This window comes from Salvelinus alpinus, chromosome 16, assembly GCF_045679555.1.
Source record: "Salvelinus alpinus chromosome 16, SLU_Salpinus.1, whole genome shotgun sequence".
NCBI classification, from domain to species: Eukaryota; Metazoa; Chordata; class Actinopteri; order Salmoniformes; family Salmonidae; genus Salvelinus; species Salvelinus alpinus.
In genome coordinates, this window is record NC_092101.1 from 27,141,039 (window position 1) to 27,155,296 (window position 14,258).

Genomic DNA, 14,258 nt, shown 5'->3' on the forward strand with positions numbered 1-14,258 from the left:
CTGGAGGGAAGGGGAGACGAAGGGTTAAACCACTGTTAAAACACTCACACCTGGTTAATTAAACCACCCAGCAACACTAACATTCTAGTCATCCAATAACGTCTATACTAAATCAAATCAAAGGTGATGTAGTAGAACTTGCCAAGCTGAAAATGTATGTTTCTATTCATGTGTGTTTTATTGTTTTAGTTTGTTTTGGTCATGCATGACAGTATCTGTGCACTGCCACCAAAGCTCCCCATTATGGTACATTATATAAGGCATCATTGCATATTTACAACCTCTAAAAGAGAAGAATGCTAACCTTTATGTACTTGATGAACATCTGATGCAAGAGGAAGAGAGAGAGGGGAAAAGGAGAGAAATCAGTAAAAGGCTGATACATGCCACAAGCAAGTCAAGCACCTGGTCCTTTTTTTTGGGGCATTTTCGTAAAAATATTTCCTGACAACATAACACAGTGTTGACTGAATGCTTGCTCTAAAAGAGACTACAAGGATAAAGCAATAAAGGACAGGTTAAGGTATACGAAGCAATACAAGGTACAAATAGCATTAAAAGGGAAATGTATTATACAGTGCATTCGGAAAGTAGTCAGACCCCTAGACTTTTCCCACATTTGGTTACGTTACAGCTTTATTCTAAAATGTATTAAATAGTTTTTCACCCCTTCAATCTTCCCATAATGACAAAGAAAAACACGTTTATAGAAATTTGCGAATTTATATAAAATAAAAAAAAACGCAATAATAATTTTTACATAAGTATTCAGACCCTTTACTCAGTACTTTGTTGAAGCACCTTTGGCAGTAATTACAACCTCAAGTCTTCTTGGGTATGACGCTACAAGCTTGGCACACCTGTATTTAGGCAGTTCCTCCCATTATTCTCTGCAGATCCTCTCAAGCTCTGTCAGGTTGGAAGGGGAGCGTTGCTGCACAGCTATTTTCAGTTCTCTCCAGAGATGTTAGATCGGGTTCAAATCCGGGCTCTGGCTGGGCCACTCAAGGACATTCAGAGACTTGTCCAGAAGCCACTCCTGCATCATCTTGGTGTGCTTAGGGTCATTGTCCTGTTGGAAGGTGAACCTTCGCCCCAGTCTGAGGTCCTGTGCGCTCTGGAACAGGTTTTCATCAAGGATCTCTCTGTACTTTGCTCCATTAATCTTTCCCTCGATCCTGACTAGTCTCCATGTCCCTGCCGCTGAAAAACATCCCCACATCATGATGTTGCCACCACCATGCTTCACTGTAGAGATGTTGCCAGGTTTCCTCCAGATGTGAAGTTTGGCATTCAGGCCAAAGAGTTCAATCTTGTTTTTCATGGTCTGAGAGTGTTTAGGCAAACTCCAAGCGGGCTGTCATGTGCATTTTACTGAGGAGTGGCTTCCGTCTGGCCACTCTACCACAAAGGCCTGATTGATGGAGTGCTGCAGAGATGGTTGTCCTTCTGGAAGGTTCTCCCATCTCTCCACAGAGAAACTCTAGAGCTCTGTCAGTGACCATCGGGTTCTTGGTCACCTCCTTGACCAAGGCCCTTCTCCCTCGATTGCTCACTTTGACCAGGTGGCCAGCTCTAGGAAGAGTCTTGGTGGTTCCAAACTTCGTCCATTTAAGAATGATGGAGGCCACTGTGTTCTTAGGGACCTTCAATGCTGCAAAACAAATGTGGTACCCTTCCCCAGATCTGTGCCTTGACACAGTCCTGTCTCGCAGCTCTATGGACAATTCCTTCGACCTCATGGCTTGGTTTTTGCTCTGACATGTACTGTCAACTGTGGGATCTTATGTAGACAGGTGTGTGCCTTTCCAAATCATGTCCAATTGAATTTACCACAGGTGCTCCAATCAAATTGTAGAAACATCTCAATGATGATCAATGGAAACAGGATGCACCTGAGCTCAATTTCAAGTCTGAATAGGGTCTGAATAGTTATGTAAATAAGGTATGTTTTTTTATTTGTAATAAATTTGCAAACATTTCTAAAAACATATCGCGTTGTCATTATGGGGTATAGTGTGTAGATTGCTGAGGATTTATTTGTATTTAATCCATTTTAGAATAAGGCTGTAACGTAACAAAATGTGGAAAAAGTCAAGGGGTCTGAATAGTTTCTGAATGCACTGTAAGTATTCATAGCAGTTACTTTAGAGGAGTAGGGAAGAGGTAGACAAACAGAACCTAGACAGACATCAGAACAAGACATATCAGGTTGAGAACAGCTTCAGTTCCTCATCATTTGGTATCAGTGGCATATTCATATTAACCCAACACAAAAAAAGCTCCCACAAAATATTATTTTAAACTACACAAATAATTAAATAAATAAATGCAATAACACTTAGTGTTAGATAAGAGAAGATGGCGAGGAGGAGTAGAGTTGAAAGACTACAATATAGTAGGCACTTTCCAATACTTTTTTACTGTATTTATTACACATAGAAGTAGGGAGGAAAGGTAGCTGAAATACATCAACACCCTCAGAATATTTCCTTCCACATTTTCACCCTCACAATCACATATATGGTGTGAGGTTTGAGTAGGGAGCCAGTCTCATGTTGATGACATAGGAAACCTATTGTGAAGTCATGAGGAATTTACCTGGGCTTAGAACATAGAATTCAAATGGTGTGTGTGTCTGCAGTGTGTGTGTATGGGTGTTTGCAGTGTGTGTGTGTGTGTGTGTGTGTGTGTGTGTGTGTGTGTGTGTGTGTGTGTGTAGGCGTGAGTGTGTAAGTTTGTACCTTGATGTATTTGGCGTAGAGCTGTTCGTCCAATGGGAAGCTCTGGACGGTGCGCTCGTCACGGGCGTGGAACGTTCCCAACTTCAACCACTTGTTGGTGGGATACCTGAGAGAGAGCAAGAGAACGAGAGGGGTGGTCAGAGGGGCAGGTGTGCGTGTGTCCTGAGAGAAACGGGAAGGGTGTGCATGTACCTGTCGCTGATGGAGACCAGGAAGTCTTTAGGTGTGGAGGAGAACAGTTCAAAGTTAGCGATGTCCAACTGTTTCACCTGGATGGGCTCACAAAGCTCTATCACAAACCTAGAAAGAGAGAAGGGGAAGAGGAAGATAGAGGTAGATGAGGAATGATAATGTGAGATCATTTCCAGCTGCCTGCTCTCCCCTTGACCTCTGCCTGGGCAGATGGTTGGCAGTTGGGGTCACACATGCTGAGGGGACAATGTGTGCGTGCGTGAGTGTTTCTGGAGGAAACAGCAAAGCAGAACACTGAGTCACCCATTGTCACCCTGCAGCTCCACAGAGAGCAGCCAGGACCAGGAGAGAGAGGAGGAAGGGCAAACTGTCCAAAATTAAACAACGAGAGATGAGTAGATTGAAAATCTGACATCTTTAATTATTTATTCTCATGATTGTTTCGAACTGTGTATCCCTCTTGCACAATGTTAACTGAAGCAAAAGTGACAACGTCTCCTGCATCAGCAAGCATAGACACGCTCCTCGAATGTGTGTGTGACTCACCAGATCTTAATGCTGCAGGGGTTCAGCATGTACAGGTCCATATTCTCCATGAGGATGGCAGATGTACTCTGGAAACCAGAGGATAGAGAGAACAAAAATGGCAAATATGAGACACATAATGAGTCAATGGACTGGTTCTTACTATTCTAAGAACATAAAGACTTGTGTGTTACCTTGGCCTCTGTGTTAGCTGACAGTATCTTAGCTCCACACTCCACAGAAGCATAGTTGTTTTTAAAGTTCTTCTGCACCTTCTTCACAGGGGTGCTTCCACTTGAAGAGGTATGGAGGGACAGAGCTGGAGAAGACAGGAGGGTTAGGAGGTGTGTGTGTGGGTTGGTTCTTCTATCCTTGAGGGGACCTAAAATACCCCAAAAGTCCCCACAAGGATAATAAAAAAAGGAAAATTCTCCCTTGTGGGGACATTTCCCATGTCAACAAAGGCTATTTTAAGCTTAGGGGTTAAGTTTAGGGTTACTATTAGGGTAAAACCCAATTTATGCTCGACCCGAAAATGTGGTCGGAGACTTCATATGGAGGGTGTGACGCAATTGCCGAGCTTCTGGAGGCATGCAGAGGCCAAATCAAGCTCCCTACCGCATTGCTGTGCTCCTCTCAATTGTTTTAACTATGTGGAGGGCTCCGTATAACTCCACATTGACATGATTGGTTGACGGCAGGTGGGTGTGGTACGTCTTGTATAAACACAAACTCACTTCATTGACAACAGCTCTGCTCAGCGCAATAAGGATGAAACCCAGACGTCTGCGGAGGCTACATGGAGTAAATGCTGTACGGCCTCTTCAGAAGTCAGATTGACCACGCAGAGCCTTTAAGGGGTTAGTGGTTAGGTTTAGGAGTTAGGTTAGGGAAAATAGAATTTTGAATGGAAATTCATTTTAGGTCCCCACGAGGATAGAACTAACCGTGTGTGTGTGCGTGTGTGTGTGTGAGAGAAAGATGCAGTCCGGGACCTCAAACACTTCCAAATCCGTAACATATTGTACGAATTACAAAATAAAATAAAACATATCATATGAAATGGATGACGTAGTACACAATTGCCACCGTCACGCCATCTGTTTATAAATGTGGTGTGGTGACGCTGAGGACAGGAGATCTACACAAGGTCCAGTTTCTAGCTCAGCGGATAACAACACAATGGGTTAACTGACCCTGCCACGCTGTCTATGATCTAAGAGTGTGAGGGTACTGTACGCAATCTGGAAGTGTGTGTGTGCAGTGCATGTGGCATGGAGTTCAAGAGTGTGTGTGAACTCATGCATGTCTGTTGGTCTGTGTCCTTCTGCTCCAGTAGACCGGGCCATTCATGACGGTGGAGAAAGAGTGCTGCCTCAGAGGAGGGTGACGACACTCACACATGGTCCAGTACCCATACTGCCCTCATTCAGAGGGAAGAGATTCAAGAATGAAAGGCAAGGGAGAGAAACTATGAGGGAAGGAGGAAGATGGAGGGAAGGAGTTGAAAGGAGGAAAGAGATTTGAGGTCTCTGCACTCGTTTGTATGAAAAATGACTGTTGCGACCATCATGCCTTCTTCATGGTCACTGAGCTTCTCCTGAACATGAGATTAATGAGGGGAACGTGTCCCTGTGTGTTTCTTACTCTTCTCTTTCTCCACCTCCATGACTTGTTTCTTCCACTCGTCGAAGGTTGGGATGTCCTCCTTACTCGGCACTGAGGGATCCGTCTCAATAGCGCTGGCATCACTGGCATCCACTGCCTGATCCACTGCCTTGACAGGTATAGAGAGACACGTTATACAGACACGTCATACAGACAGGTCATACAGACACGTTATACAGACACGTTATACAGACACGTTATACAGACACGTCATACAGACACGTCATACAGACAGGTCATACAGACACGTTATACAGACACGTCATACAGACACGTCATACAGACAGGTCATACAGACACGTCATACAGACACGTCATACAGACACGTCATACAGACACGTCATACAGACACATCATACAGACAGGTCATACAGACAGGTCATACAGACAGGTCATACAGACACGTCCAGTGAGCTGTAATTTATATATTACATAATCACTTGATAAGACCCCAGAACGGTCGACAAAGCCACCAAATGGCAAAGCCTCTTCATTAACACACAGATACAGGCCAATCCGGTTCAGCTCTGTCTGTCTGCAGCCAATGTAGTTGGAGAACAGAACAGCTCTGTACCAATACTGGACAGGGCTTTTAATTCATCATCATCTACAAACAAAGGCTGACCCTCTTCTTCCATTCACTCCCTCCATCCCTCCTCCCAGTAAGAGAAAGGCAGAGGGAGCAGAGGGTTCCTTTACTGAATGAAACATTAATGAAGCAGCTTTTTGCAGAATTAGCAGCCAAGCTGTGTGTAGCTCCTCCCCCCAAATGTTCACACGCAAACCTCTACACTCCCCATTACGTTTACAGTCAGTGGCACAACTAACGGTCTACTCTCTAACACTGAGGAATAGGTTGTGGGACTCCCTCTCACCTGCTGGTCTTGGTCAGTGTCTTGGTGCCTGTGGGAGGTGTTTCCCCCCTGGTCCAGCTCTGGTAGACCTTGGTCCTGGTCTGGGTCCTCTGGGCTGACAGATGCTTGGACATCAGCATCAGAACCAGCCTGAATTTGATCCTGCTCTGACTGGCTCTCTACTGGGTCAGCATCACCACTATGGGGGAGAGAGAAAGAATGCGAGTGGAGGACAGAAGAGAGGGGGTTAGAGGGGATGAAAGGAGAAACAATCTGGAGCCACAGTATTTTCTTTCAATAACATTCCTACCGTGTATAAAAGGGGCATTTACATTTGAAAAATAAATAATAATTACGTGAAAAACTCAACAAAAAACTATTTCAGCTTCAAGGGAATATCAGTTAAATAACTGGATGTACATCAGAGGTTGACTAATGACACCACCTCTTACGATATGATAAATACTTTATACCAAAGAGGAAATTGTCGTGGACCCATAATTCTGCTATAGTAACAGAAATAACATCTCATATACATCATACGTACAATTCACATTTCTCATTTTAGTAATTTAGCAGTGCACTCATCTTAAGATAGATAGTGGGACAACCACATATCACAGTCAGAGTAAGCTACTTTATTGAAGAAAAATGTACTCTCAGCAAAGTCAGTGCTAGTAAAGGGGAAAAGAGTTAAGTGCGAGTGTTCGTTCACTAAATGCTTTTTGAGGAGAGGGTGCAAGGGGAGTGCAGGGGGATTATTTATGATACTCTTTGAAGAGGTAGAGTTTCAGGTGCTTTCAGAAGATGTGCAGGGACTCTGCTACCCTCCCATAGTGCCAAAAGGCCAGAGGTGGCAGAACGGAGTGCTCGGGTTGGGGTGTAGGGTTTGAGCAGAGCCTGAAGGTAGGGAGGTGCAGTTCCTCTTGCTGCTCTGTAGGTAAGTACCATGGTCTTGTAGTGAATGTGAGCTTCTACTGGAAGCCAGTGGAGTGTGAGGAGCGGGGTGACATGGGAGGAGCGGGGTGACATGGGAGGAGCGGGGTGATATGGGAGGAGCGGGGTGACATGGGAGGAGCGGGGTGACATGGAAAACTTGGGAAGGTAGAACAGCAGGCGAGATGCAGTGTTCTGGATACGTTGCAGGGGTTTGATGGCACAAGCGGAGCCCAGCCAACAGTGAGTTGCAGTATTCCAGGCGGGAGATGACAAGTGCCTGGATTAGGACTTGCGCCGCTTCCTGTGTGAGGTACGGTCGTACTCTACGGATGTTGTAGAGCATGAACCTGCAGGAGCGAGTCACTGCTTTGATGAGGACACCGTGGAGTTGTCAAAAGTGATGGAGAGTTCAAGGAGCAGGCATCCCTTCCCCGGGAGGAAGAGCAGCTCCGTCTGGTCAAGGTTGAGCTTGGGGTGGTGGACCGACATCCAAGCGGAGATAACTGCCAGGCTTGCAGAGATGCATGTTGCCACCTGGGTGTCAGAAGGGGGAAGCCGAAAAGTAGGTGAGTGTCATCCGCATAGCAATGATAGAAGAGACCATGTGATGATATGACAGAACCGAGGGACTTGGTGTAGAGAGAAGAGGAAAGGACCAAGAGACCTGGGAAACACCAGTAGTGAGGAGACTACGTGGTGCAGACACAGATCCTCTCCATGTCACCTGGTAGGAGCAGCCTGCCTGGTAGGATGCAATCCAAGAGTGTGCAGAGCCTGAGACGCCCAGCCCTGAGGGTGGAGAGGAGGATCTGATGGTTCACAGTGTCGAAGGCAGCGGATAGATTTAGGAGGATGAGAACAGAAGAGAGCGAGTCAGTTTTGGCAGTGCTGAGAGCCTCTGACACAGAGAAGAACAGTCTTGGTTGAGTGACCCGTCTTCAAGCCTGACTGGTTAGGGTCAAGAAAGATCGTTCTGAGAGAGATCATGAGACAGTTGGTCAGAGACAACATGCTCAAGTGTTTTGGAAAGAAAATCATGAAGTGATACCGGTCTGTAGGTTTTGACGTCAAAGTGTGTTCTTCTTGAGGAGGGGAGCGACTCGGGCCATTTTGTAGGCAAGGGAATGCAGCCAGTGGTCAGGGATGAGTTGACGAGGGAAGTGAGGAATGGGAGAAGGTCTCCAGAGATGGTCTGGAGAAGGGGATGGGGTTGAGCAGGAAAGTTGTCGGGTGGCCAGACCTCACTAGTCACAAGATTTCCTCTGCAGAGAGAGGGGAGAAGGTGATCAAGGCGTAGGGTAGTGGGACCAGTGGACTCAATAGGCTGAGTGAATGAGCAGCAAATGTTGTCAACCTTTTCAAAGTGGTTGACAAAGTCGTCCGCAGAGAGGGAGGAGGGAGGAGGATTAAGGAGGGAGGAGAAGGCAGAAGCTTGACATTTAGAGTGATAGAAAGTGGCTTTATCAGTAGACACAGAGGAAGAGAAGGTAGAGAGGAGGGAGTGAAAGGACAATAGGTCCTCCGAAAGTTTTCGCTCAGCTGGCCGCAGCCCTGTAAGCTCGCAATGAGTTACTCAGCCACGAAGCAGGAGGGGAGAGCCGAGCCGGCCGGGGGGAAAGTGGACAATACGAGTCATAAGATGCAGAAAGGGAGGATAGTAGGGTCAGGAGACAGGAGGGAGAAGGAATTATCAGAAGGTAGAGATGATAGGATAGAAGAGGAGAGAGGAGTGGGAGAGAGAGAGTAAAGATTGCGATGGCGCATAACCACTCAGCCCCTACCCAGATGGTCAAGGTTGGAGGAAAGGGACACAGAAAAGGAAACAAAGTAGTGATCAGAGACCTGGAGGGGTTACAGTGAGACTAGTAGGCAAACAGCCTCTAATAAAGATGTCAAGCGTATTGCCTGCCTTGTGAGTGGGAGGGGACTGGGAAAGGGTGAGGTCAAAACAGGCAAGGAGGGGAATGAAAGAGTTTTAAAGAAGTGAATCAAAGGCAGACGTCAGGAGGTTGAAGTCACCAAGTACGAAGAGTGGTGAGCCATCGTCAGGCAATGAGCTTGTCAAGGTGTCAAACTCATTGAAGAACTCCCTAATGGCACCTGGCAGGTGATAGATGACAATGTTAAGCTTGAGTGGACAAGTGACAGTGACAGCATGGAATTCAAATGAGGAGATGGACAGGTGAGAGAGGGAGAAAATAGCCCTGTGCCACCACCGCAACGACCAGATGCTCTTGGACTATGAGAGAAAACGTAGTCGGATGGAGAGCAGCTGGAGTAGCAGTCTTCTCTGGGGTAATCCATGTCTTCGTCTGGGTCTTCGTCAGGGCAGCATAGGCTGAGATGAACTCGGAAGTTCCAAAATGCTGCCGGAGACCAGGAATTCCACATTGTTCTCGCAGGGTACACTAAATTAGTTGGGTTGCAGCCAAGGTTTGGGGAGCGTCTTTAAAGCCTACATGGAGAGGAGCGAACTGAGATAGAATACACACACATAGTTGCCAAAGCTACAAAAGAGCAAAATTTGATCTGAAAAGTAACTAGGGAAGATATTCAAGTGAGCGAGCGATGTGGAGCCTTTCTGCCCCTTAATCCTGGTTGATGTGTCAACAACTATCTTCAAGTTATGAGCAGTCAGCAGTTCACACACACCAAGTGGGCTATTAGGAAGACCGGGAGCACTTAAAGTAGGTGGCCCTAGCTAGCAAAAAGAAAGTACTAGACAAAAACAGATTAAGACAAATGATACTCCTCACTCTTGGAGATATCAGGAGTCATCTAGCTATAGAATGAAGCAGCTTACCTGGCTGGGGCTGGAGCAGGGGTGTGAGAGGTAGAGGTAGGTGTGTGTTGGGGGTCTTCTGTGGCCGGGGCTGGGCTGGGTTCTGCCAGGGCATCACTGCGGGTCTCGGCCGGGGCTGGGGGGTCTGTGGAGGCTTGGTCCTGGGCTAGGTCATCGCTGGGCGATGGGGTGGAGGAGGGTAGAGTTGCCTGGTCCTGGAGGGGAGGGAGTTGTGTATCGGGCTCTGGGTGGGTGTGTGTGTGAGGCTGTGTCATTTGTGTGCGTGGCTCAGCAGCAGCAGCAGCGGGGGGTTCAGGATCAGCGTGTGGTTCTGGGGCTGACCAGACCTCTACCACTACAGGCTCCTCCTGATTCACAGTCTGGAAAACACACACACCAGTTCAATTCTCTGTCAGTGTCGGTGTGTGTGTGTGTGTGTGTGTGTGTGTGTGTGTGTGTGTGTGTGTGTGTGTGTGTGTGTGTGTGTGTGTGTGTGTGTGTGTGTGTGTGTGTGTGTGTGTGTGTGTGTGTGTGTGTGTGTGTCTGTTACCTGTTCAGTGTTGTGTGTGTTGGGCTCCTCTAGTGCAGCCCTCTCCGTCTCCAGTCCCATGTCGTAGGAGGAGTGTGTGTGTGTCCTCGGCGACTCCATCTGGGGAACAGGCGCACACGCGCCGTTAGAACATGGCGCACACACAGACACACTTCGAATAGGAAGTTTTAATTCTACAGAAACTATGGTAAACTGAAGTAGGCTAGCCTCTTTTGCCGGAAGACATGACAGAATGATAGAAGAACACCACAAACAGGAGAATGAGTGAGCGTCTCAGGCTGAGAAACAGTTCTTTGTTAGACCGAGGGACAGAACAAAAGTCTGTTCTATAAGGGACTGACAGCACGGCTCCGACAGTACAGACAGGCGTGTTTGCCATGTGTACATTGACAGTATACCAGCAGGCTTGTACTTACATGCCCACGGAGGACTAAATATGTGTTAACATAGCCCCCCACCCCTCTCCCTCAGCCCCCTAGTTCAGAGTTGTGTGTGGATATGGGCTGAGACAGTAAGAGGGATTAGTCTGTATTTGGCTAATACTGTCAAAACAAAGTCTGAGTGAGGCCTAGTGGGGTCTGGGGGAAAGCTGAGTGAACTGTGGCCTGCCCCTGGTCTGACCTGGTCCGGGCCTAGATACATTACCATTATCATAGTCTCAGGAAGACACCATGGCCGGTCAAGCAGACCTGCTCTCAGCCTAGGGGCCAGAGATGGGGGCTGGGAGGAGGTCTAGTCAACAATCTAATGCACAACAACCACCAATGTTAAGTTTTGCATAACTCTTCAGCCAAATACCACCCCGCTCACCTCTAGCCAGAGGTCAGGAACACACACACACCTCCCCTCCACTCCCCAGGACAAATCCCAAACTCATTACGGCCTTACCTCCTCTGTCTTTCACCGGAGGTCATGTATGACCCCACATATAGGACTACACAACCACCCCCCCCTCCCTTAACACATTCACACTCATGGCTTTGTTGAACTGGTAGGTCAGAGGAAAATAAACGCTTTAGGTGGGTCACCGTGCAAACAATTAGTTAACTCAGGTCTGATCATGATCCTTTCTGGCTGAAACCCCATAGTAACTGATTCCAGGTGTAGTAGTGGATTATTAGCCTGGTGGTTCAGTCTGCTTGTGCTTTAGACAACTCCTCACCTTGTGGTCCGTCCTGTGGTACTGTGCATGCTCATGGTCGTGAAGATGCTCTGGGGGGCTGCTGTCTCCACTAGACACACCTGGACCTGACGAGTTGTGCTCTGAACACCACACATGACTTCTGGGGTACCTGGAAGATAGAGACAGGCTCAGTAACACACAATGAACAATACAGCTGGGGTACCTGGAAGATAGAGACAGGCTCAGTAACACACAATGAACAATACAGCTGGGGTACCTGGAAGATAGAGACAGGCTCAGTAACACACAATGAACAATACAGCTGGGGTACCTGGAAGATAGAGACAGGCTCAGTAACACACAATGAACAATACAGCTGGGGTACCTGGAAGATAGAGACAGGCTCAGTAACACACAATGAACAATACAGCTGGGGTACCTGGAAGATAGAGACAGGCTCAGTAACACACAATGAACAATACAGCTGGGGTACCAACGCTGTCGTGCGTGGAAAAATTATTATACATACAGTCAAAAGTTGACACTTAGTCATTCCAGGGGTTTTCTTTATTTTTACTATTTTCTACATTATAGAATAATAGTGAAGACATCAAAACTATTAAATAACACACAAGGAATAGTGTAGTAACCACATTTTAAAAAGTGTTCAAATATATTTGATATTCTTCAAAGTAGCCACCCTTGATGACAGCTTTGCAAAGTCCCCCAACTTTGCCACCGCTGCCTTAAAGGAACAGGACTGGGCTTGCTGGACACTGAACCAAACTACTGTAGAACTGCCCTGCCGATGCCATCTCTGCCACTGGATTCCTTTTGGTCTTAGTACTAGAGAGAAAGTCTGGAAAGGTCTAATATTGCATAAGAGCACAACATCGAGATAAACAGGAGAAAAAAAAGAGAAGTAGAGCAGGGTCTTTTTGTGTTTATCTGATCAGAGGGGTAAAGGCCGAGGTGATGTGGCGGGAGAGGAGGGAGGGTCCCTGGGGTGTGTGTGTGTGTGTTTAGGGCTCAATGAGCGTGGGGCCTGCCTGAACATGTCCACAATGTTCAGCTTCACACACACTTTAATTAAATGTTTTTTACACAATGTACTTTCCCCTCGGGCCTGGCCTCTGAAGCCCAGTATGAATCTAAATAACAGCTGGACGCTGCAATTGTCACCTCACACACACGCCCCTTGCTCTGAAACCTGAGAGCTTCACCTTGACATCACTGTCAGGCCACACACAATCTGGACTATGTTTTATCCTATTAGTTTGATGGCAGGACTTGAGAGGATCCTGAGAAAGGTGAATGTGTGTTGTTTACCATGGTGAAGTTAAGGACTCTGATCTTCTAGACCAGTGGTTCCCAAACTCTTTATAGTCCCGTACCCCTTCAAACATTCAACCTCCAGCTGCGTACCCATCATTCTAAGCCTGCCACACACAATACATTTAGTATTGTGTGTGTGTAACTGTTTGTCACAAACCGGCTCATGGGAAGTGACAAAGAGCTCTTATAGGACCAAGGCACAAATAATAATAATCAATAATTTTGCTCTTTATTTAATCATCGTAAATATAAAACCTTATTTGTTCATCAAAAACTGTGAATAACTCACCACAGGTTAATGAGAGGGTGTGCTTGAAAGGATGCACATAACTCTGCAATGTTGGGTTGTATTGGAGAGTCTGTCTTAAATCATTTTCCATACACAGTCTGTGCCTGTATTTAATTTTCATGCTTGTGAGGGCCGAGAATCCACTCTTCTCGGCCCGTACGTGGTAGCAAAGGGCCTCGGTGTCTTAACAGCGCGATTTGCCAAGGCAGGATACTCCGAGTGCAGCCCAATCCAGAAATCTGGCAGTGGCTTCTGATTAAATTCAATTTTCACAGAACCGCTTGTTGCAATTTCAATGAGGCTCTCTTGTTCAGATATTGGTAAGTGGACTGGAGGCAGGGCATGAAAGGGATAATCCAGTTGTTTATGTTGTCATGACGTTGGCCTGTGGGTAAGGTTTAGGACCCCCCATAAATACCTTTCTCCCTTTCCTCTCTTGACTCTACCGAAGGACTCTTGAATAGCCTTTGTTAAACATAGAGAGTCTGGGAACATCAAAAGGTGGGTGGAAAGGAACCATATTTCGGTAATCCAACCAGTTGAAAATATGCATTGGTACTCAATGAATATGATGCCAGATCAGTTGGCGTCTGAGACATGACTGATGACAGGACGACATAAACTGTATCTTGGCAATTCTACACATTCTAGTTATCATTCACATGGAATTGTTGTGCAATTTAAATGTTTAAATATTAAACTATTTGTGAAAAGATTAAATGTAATTTTAGCTTCCAAATGAGAGAATTGGGTTTTCATAAGGTTAAAGCTCTGCTCACTCAGTGGCCCGCCCATGTGAAGAGACATTGGTTATAAACTATGAAACACGCCCTTCTCTCCCCTCCTATATAAAGCCCTTGACGAAAATGTAACTTTCTGTTCCGAGGACGATAGTACTTTTAACGTATGGACCGTCGTCCTAACATGTCAACTACAGTACTAAGCCAACCTCAGCATGAGCTTTGGTTGCGAATGGTATGAACTTCAAACTCTTATTCACTAAAGAAGTGAGACATCCTAGCCGTTGAGTTAGCAACAGCAGCTGTAAACGTGGGCTAGGAAAGGACGGACGACGTATCCAGTCTACCACACAACGACGATACTACAACGTATCCAGTTTACCACCAGAGACACTCTTCAAAGGACAAGGAAGATCTCTGTTGGGCAACACGGCCTTCCATCTACGACCAACCTATTGAAGCGCAGCTCAGAGTAAATATTTATTGCATTTTCCTTTTCCAAATGGGAGGTAATTTA

General features: G+C 46.4%; 1 protein-coding gene across 5 annotated transcripts in view; it reads right to left on the reverse strand.

The window, feature by feature from the left end:
- Positions 1–14,258, reverse strand: part of suco (SUN domain containing ossification factor) — a 119,643-nt gene that overhangs the window by 58,280 nt on the left and 47,105 nt on the right. For 3 of the 5 annotated variants that reach the window (XM_071345698.1, XM_071345697.1, XM_071345702.1), the window contains exons 2-11: positions 11,417–11,546; positions 10,255–10,353; positions 9,726–10,084; positions 6,005–6,182; positions 5,109–5,238; positions 3,656–3,780; positions 3,483–3,550; positions 2,937–3,044; positions 2,745–2,850; positions 305–325 (exon numbers count right to left, since the gene is read on the reverse strand). In XM_071345698.1, coding sequence (XP_071201799.1) covers positions 305–325; positions 2,745–2,850; positions 2,937–3,044; positions 3,483–3,550; positions 3,656–3,780; positions 5,109–5,238; positions 6,005–6,182; positions 9,726–10,084; positions 10,255–10,353; positions 11,417–11,546 — 1,324 coding nt within the window. The remainder of the gene's footprint in view (positions 1–304; positions 326–2,744; positions 2,851–2,936; positions 3,045–3,482; positions 3,551–3,655; positions 3,781–5,108; positions 5,239–6,004; positions 6,183–9,725; positions 10,085–10,254; positions 10,354–11,416; positions 11,547–14,258) is intronic. The other 2 variants (XM_071345699.1, XM_071345701.1) reach the window with 2 other exon arrangements.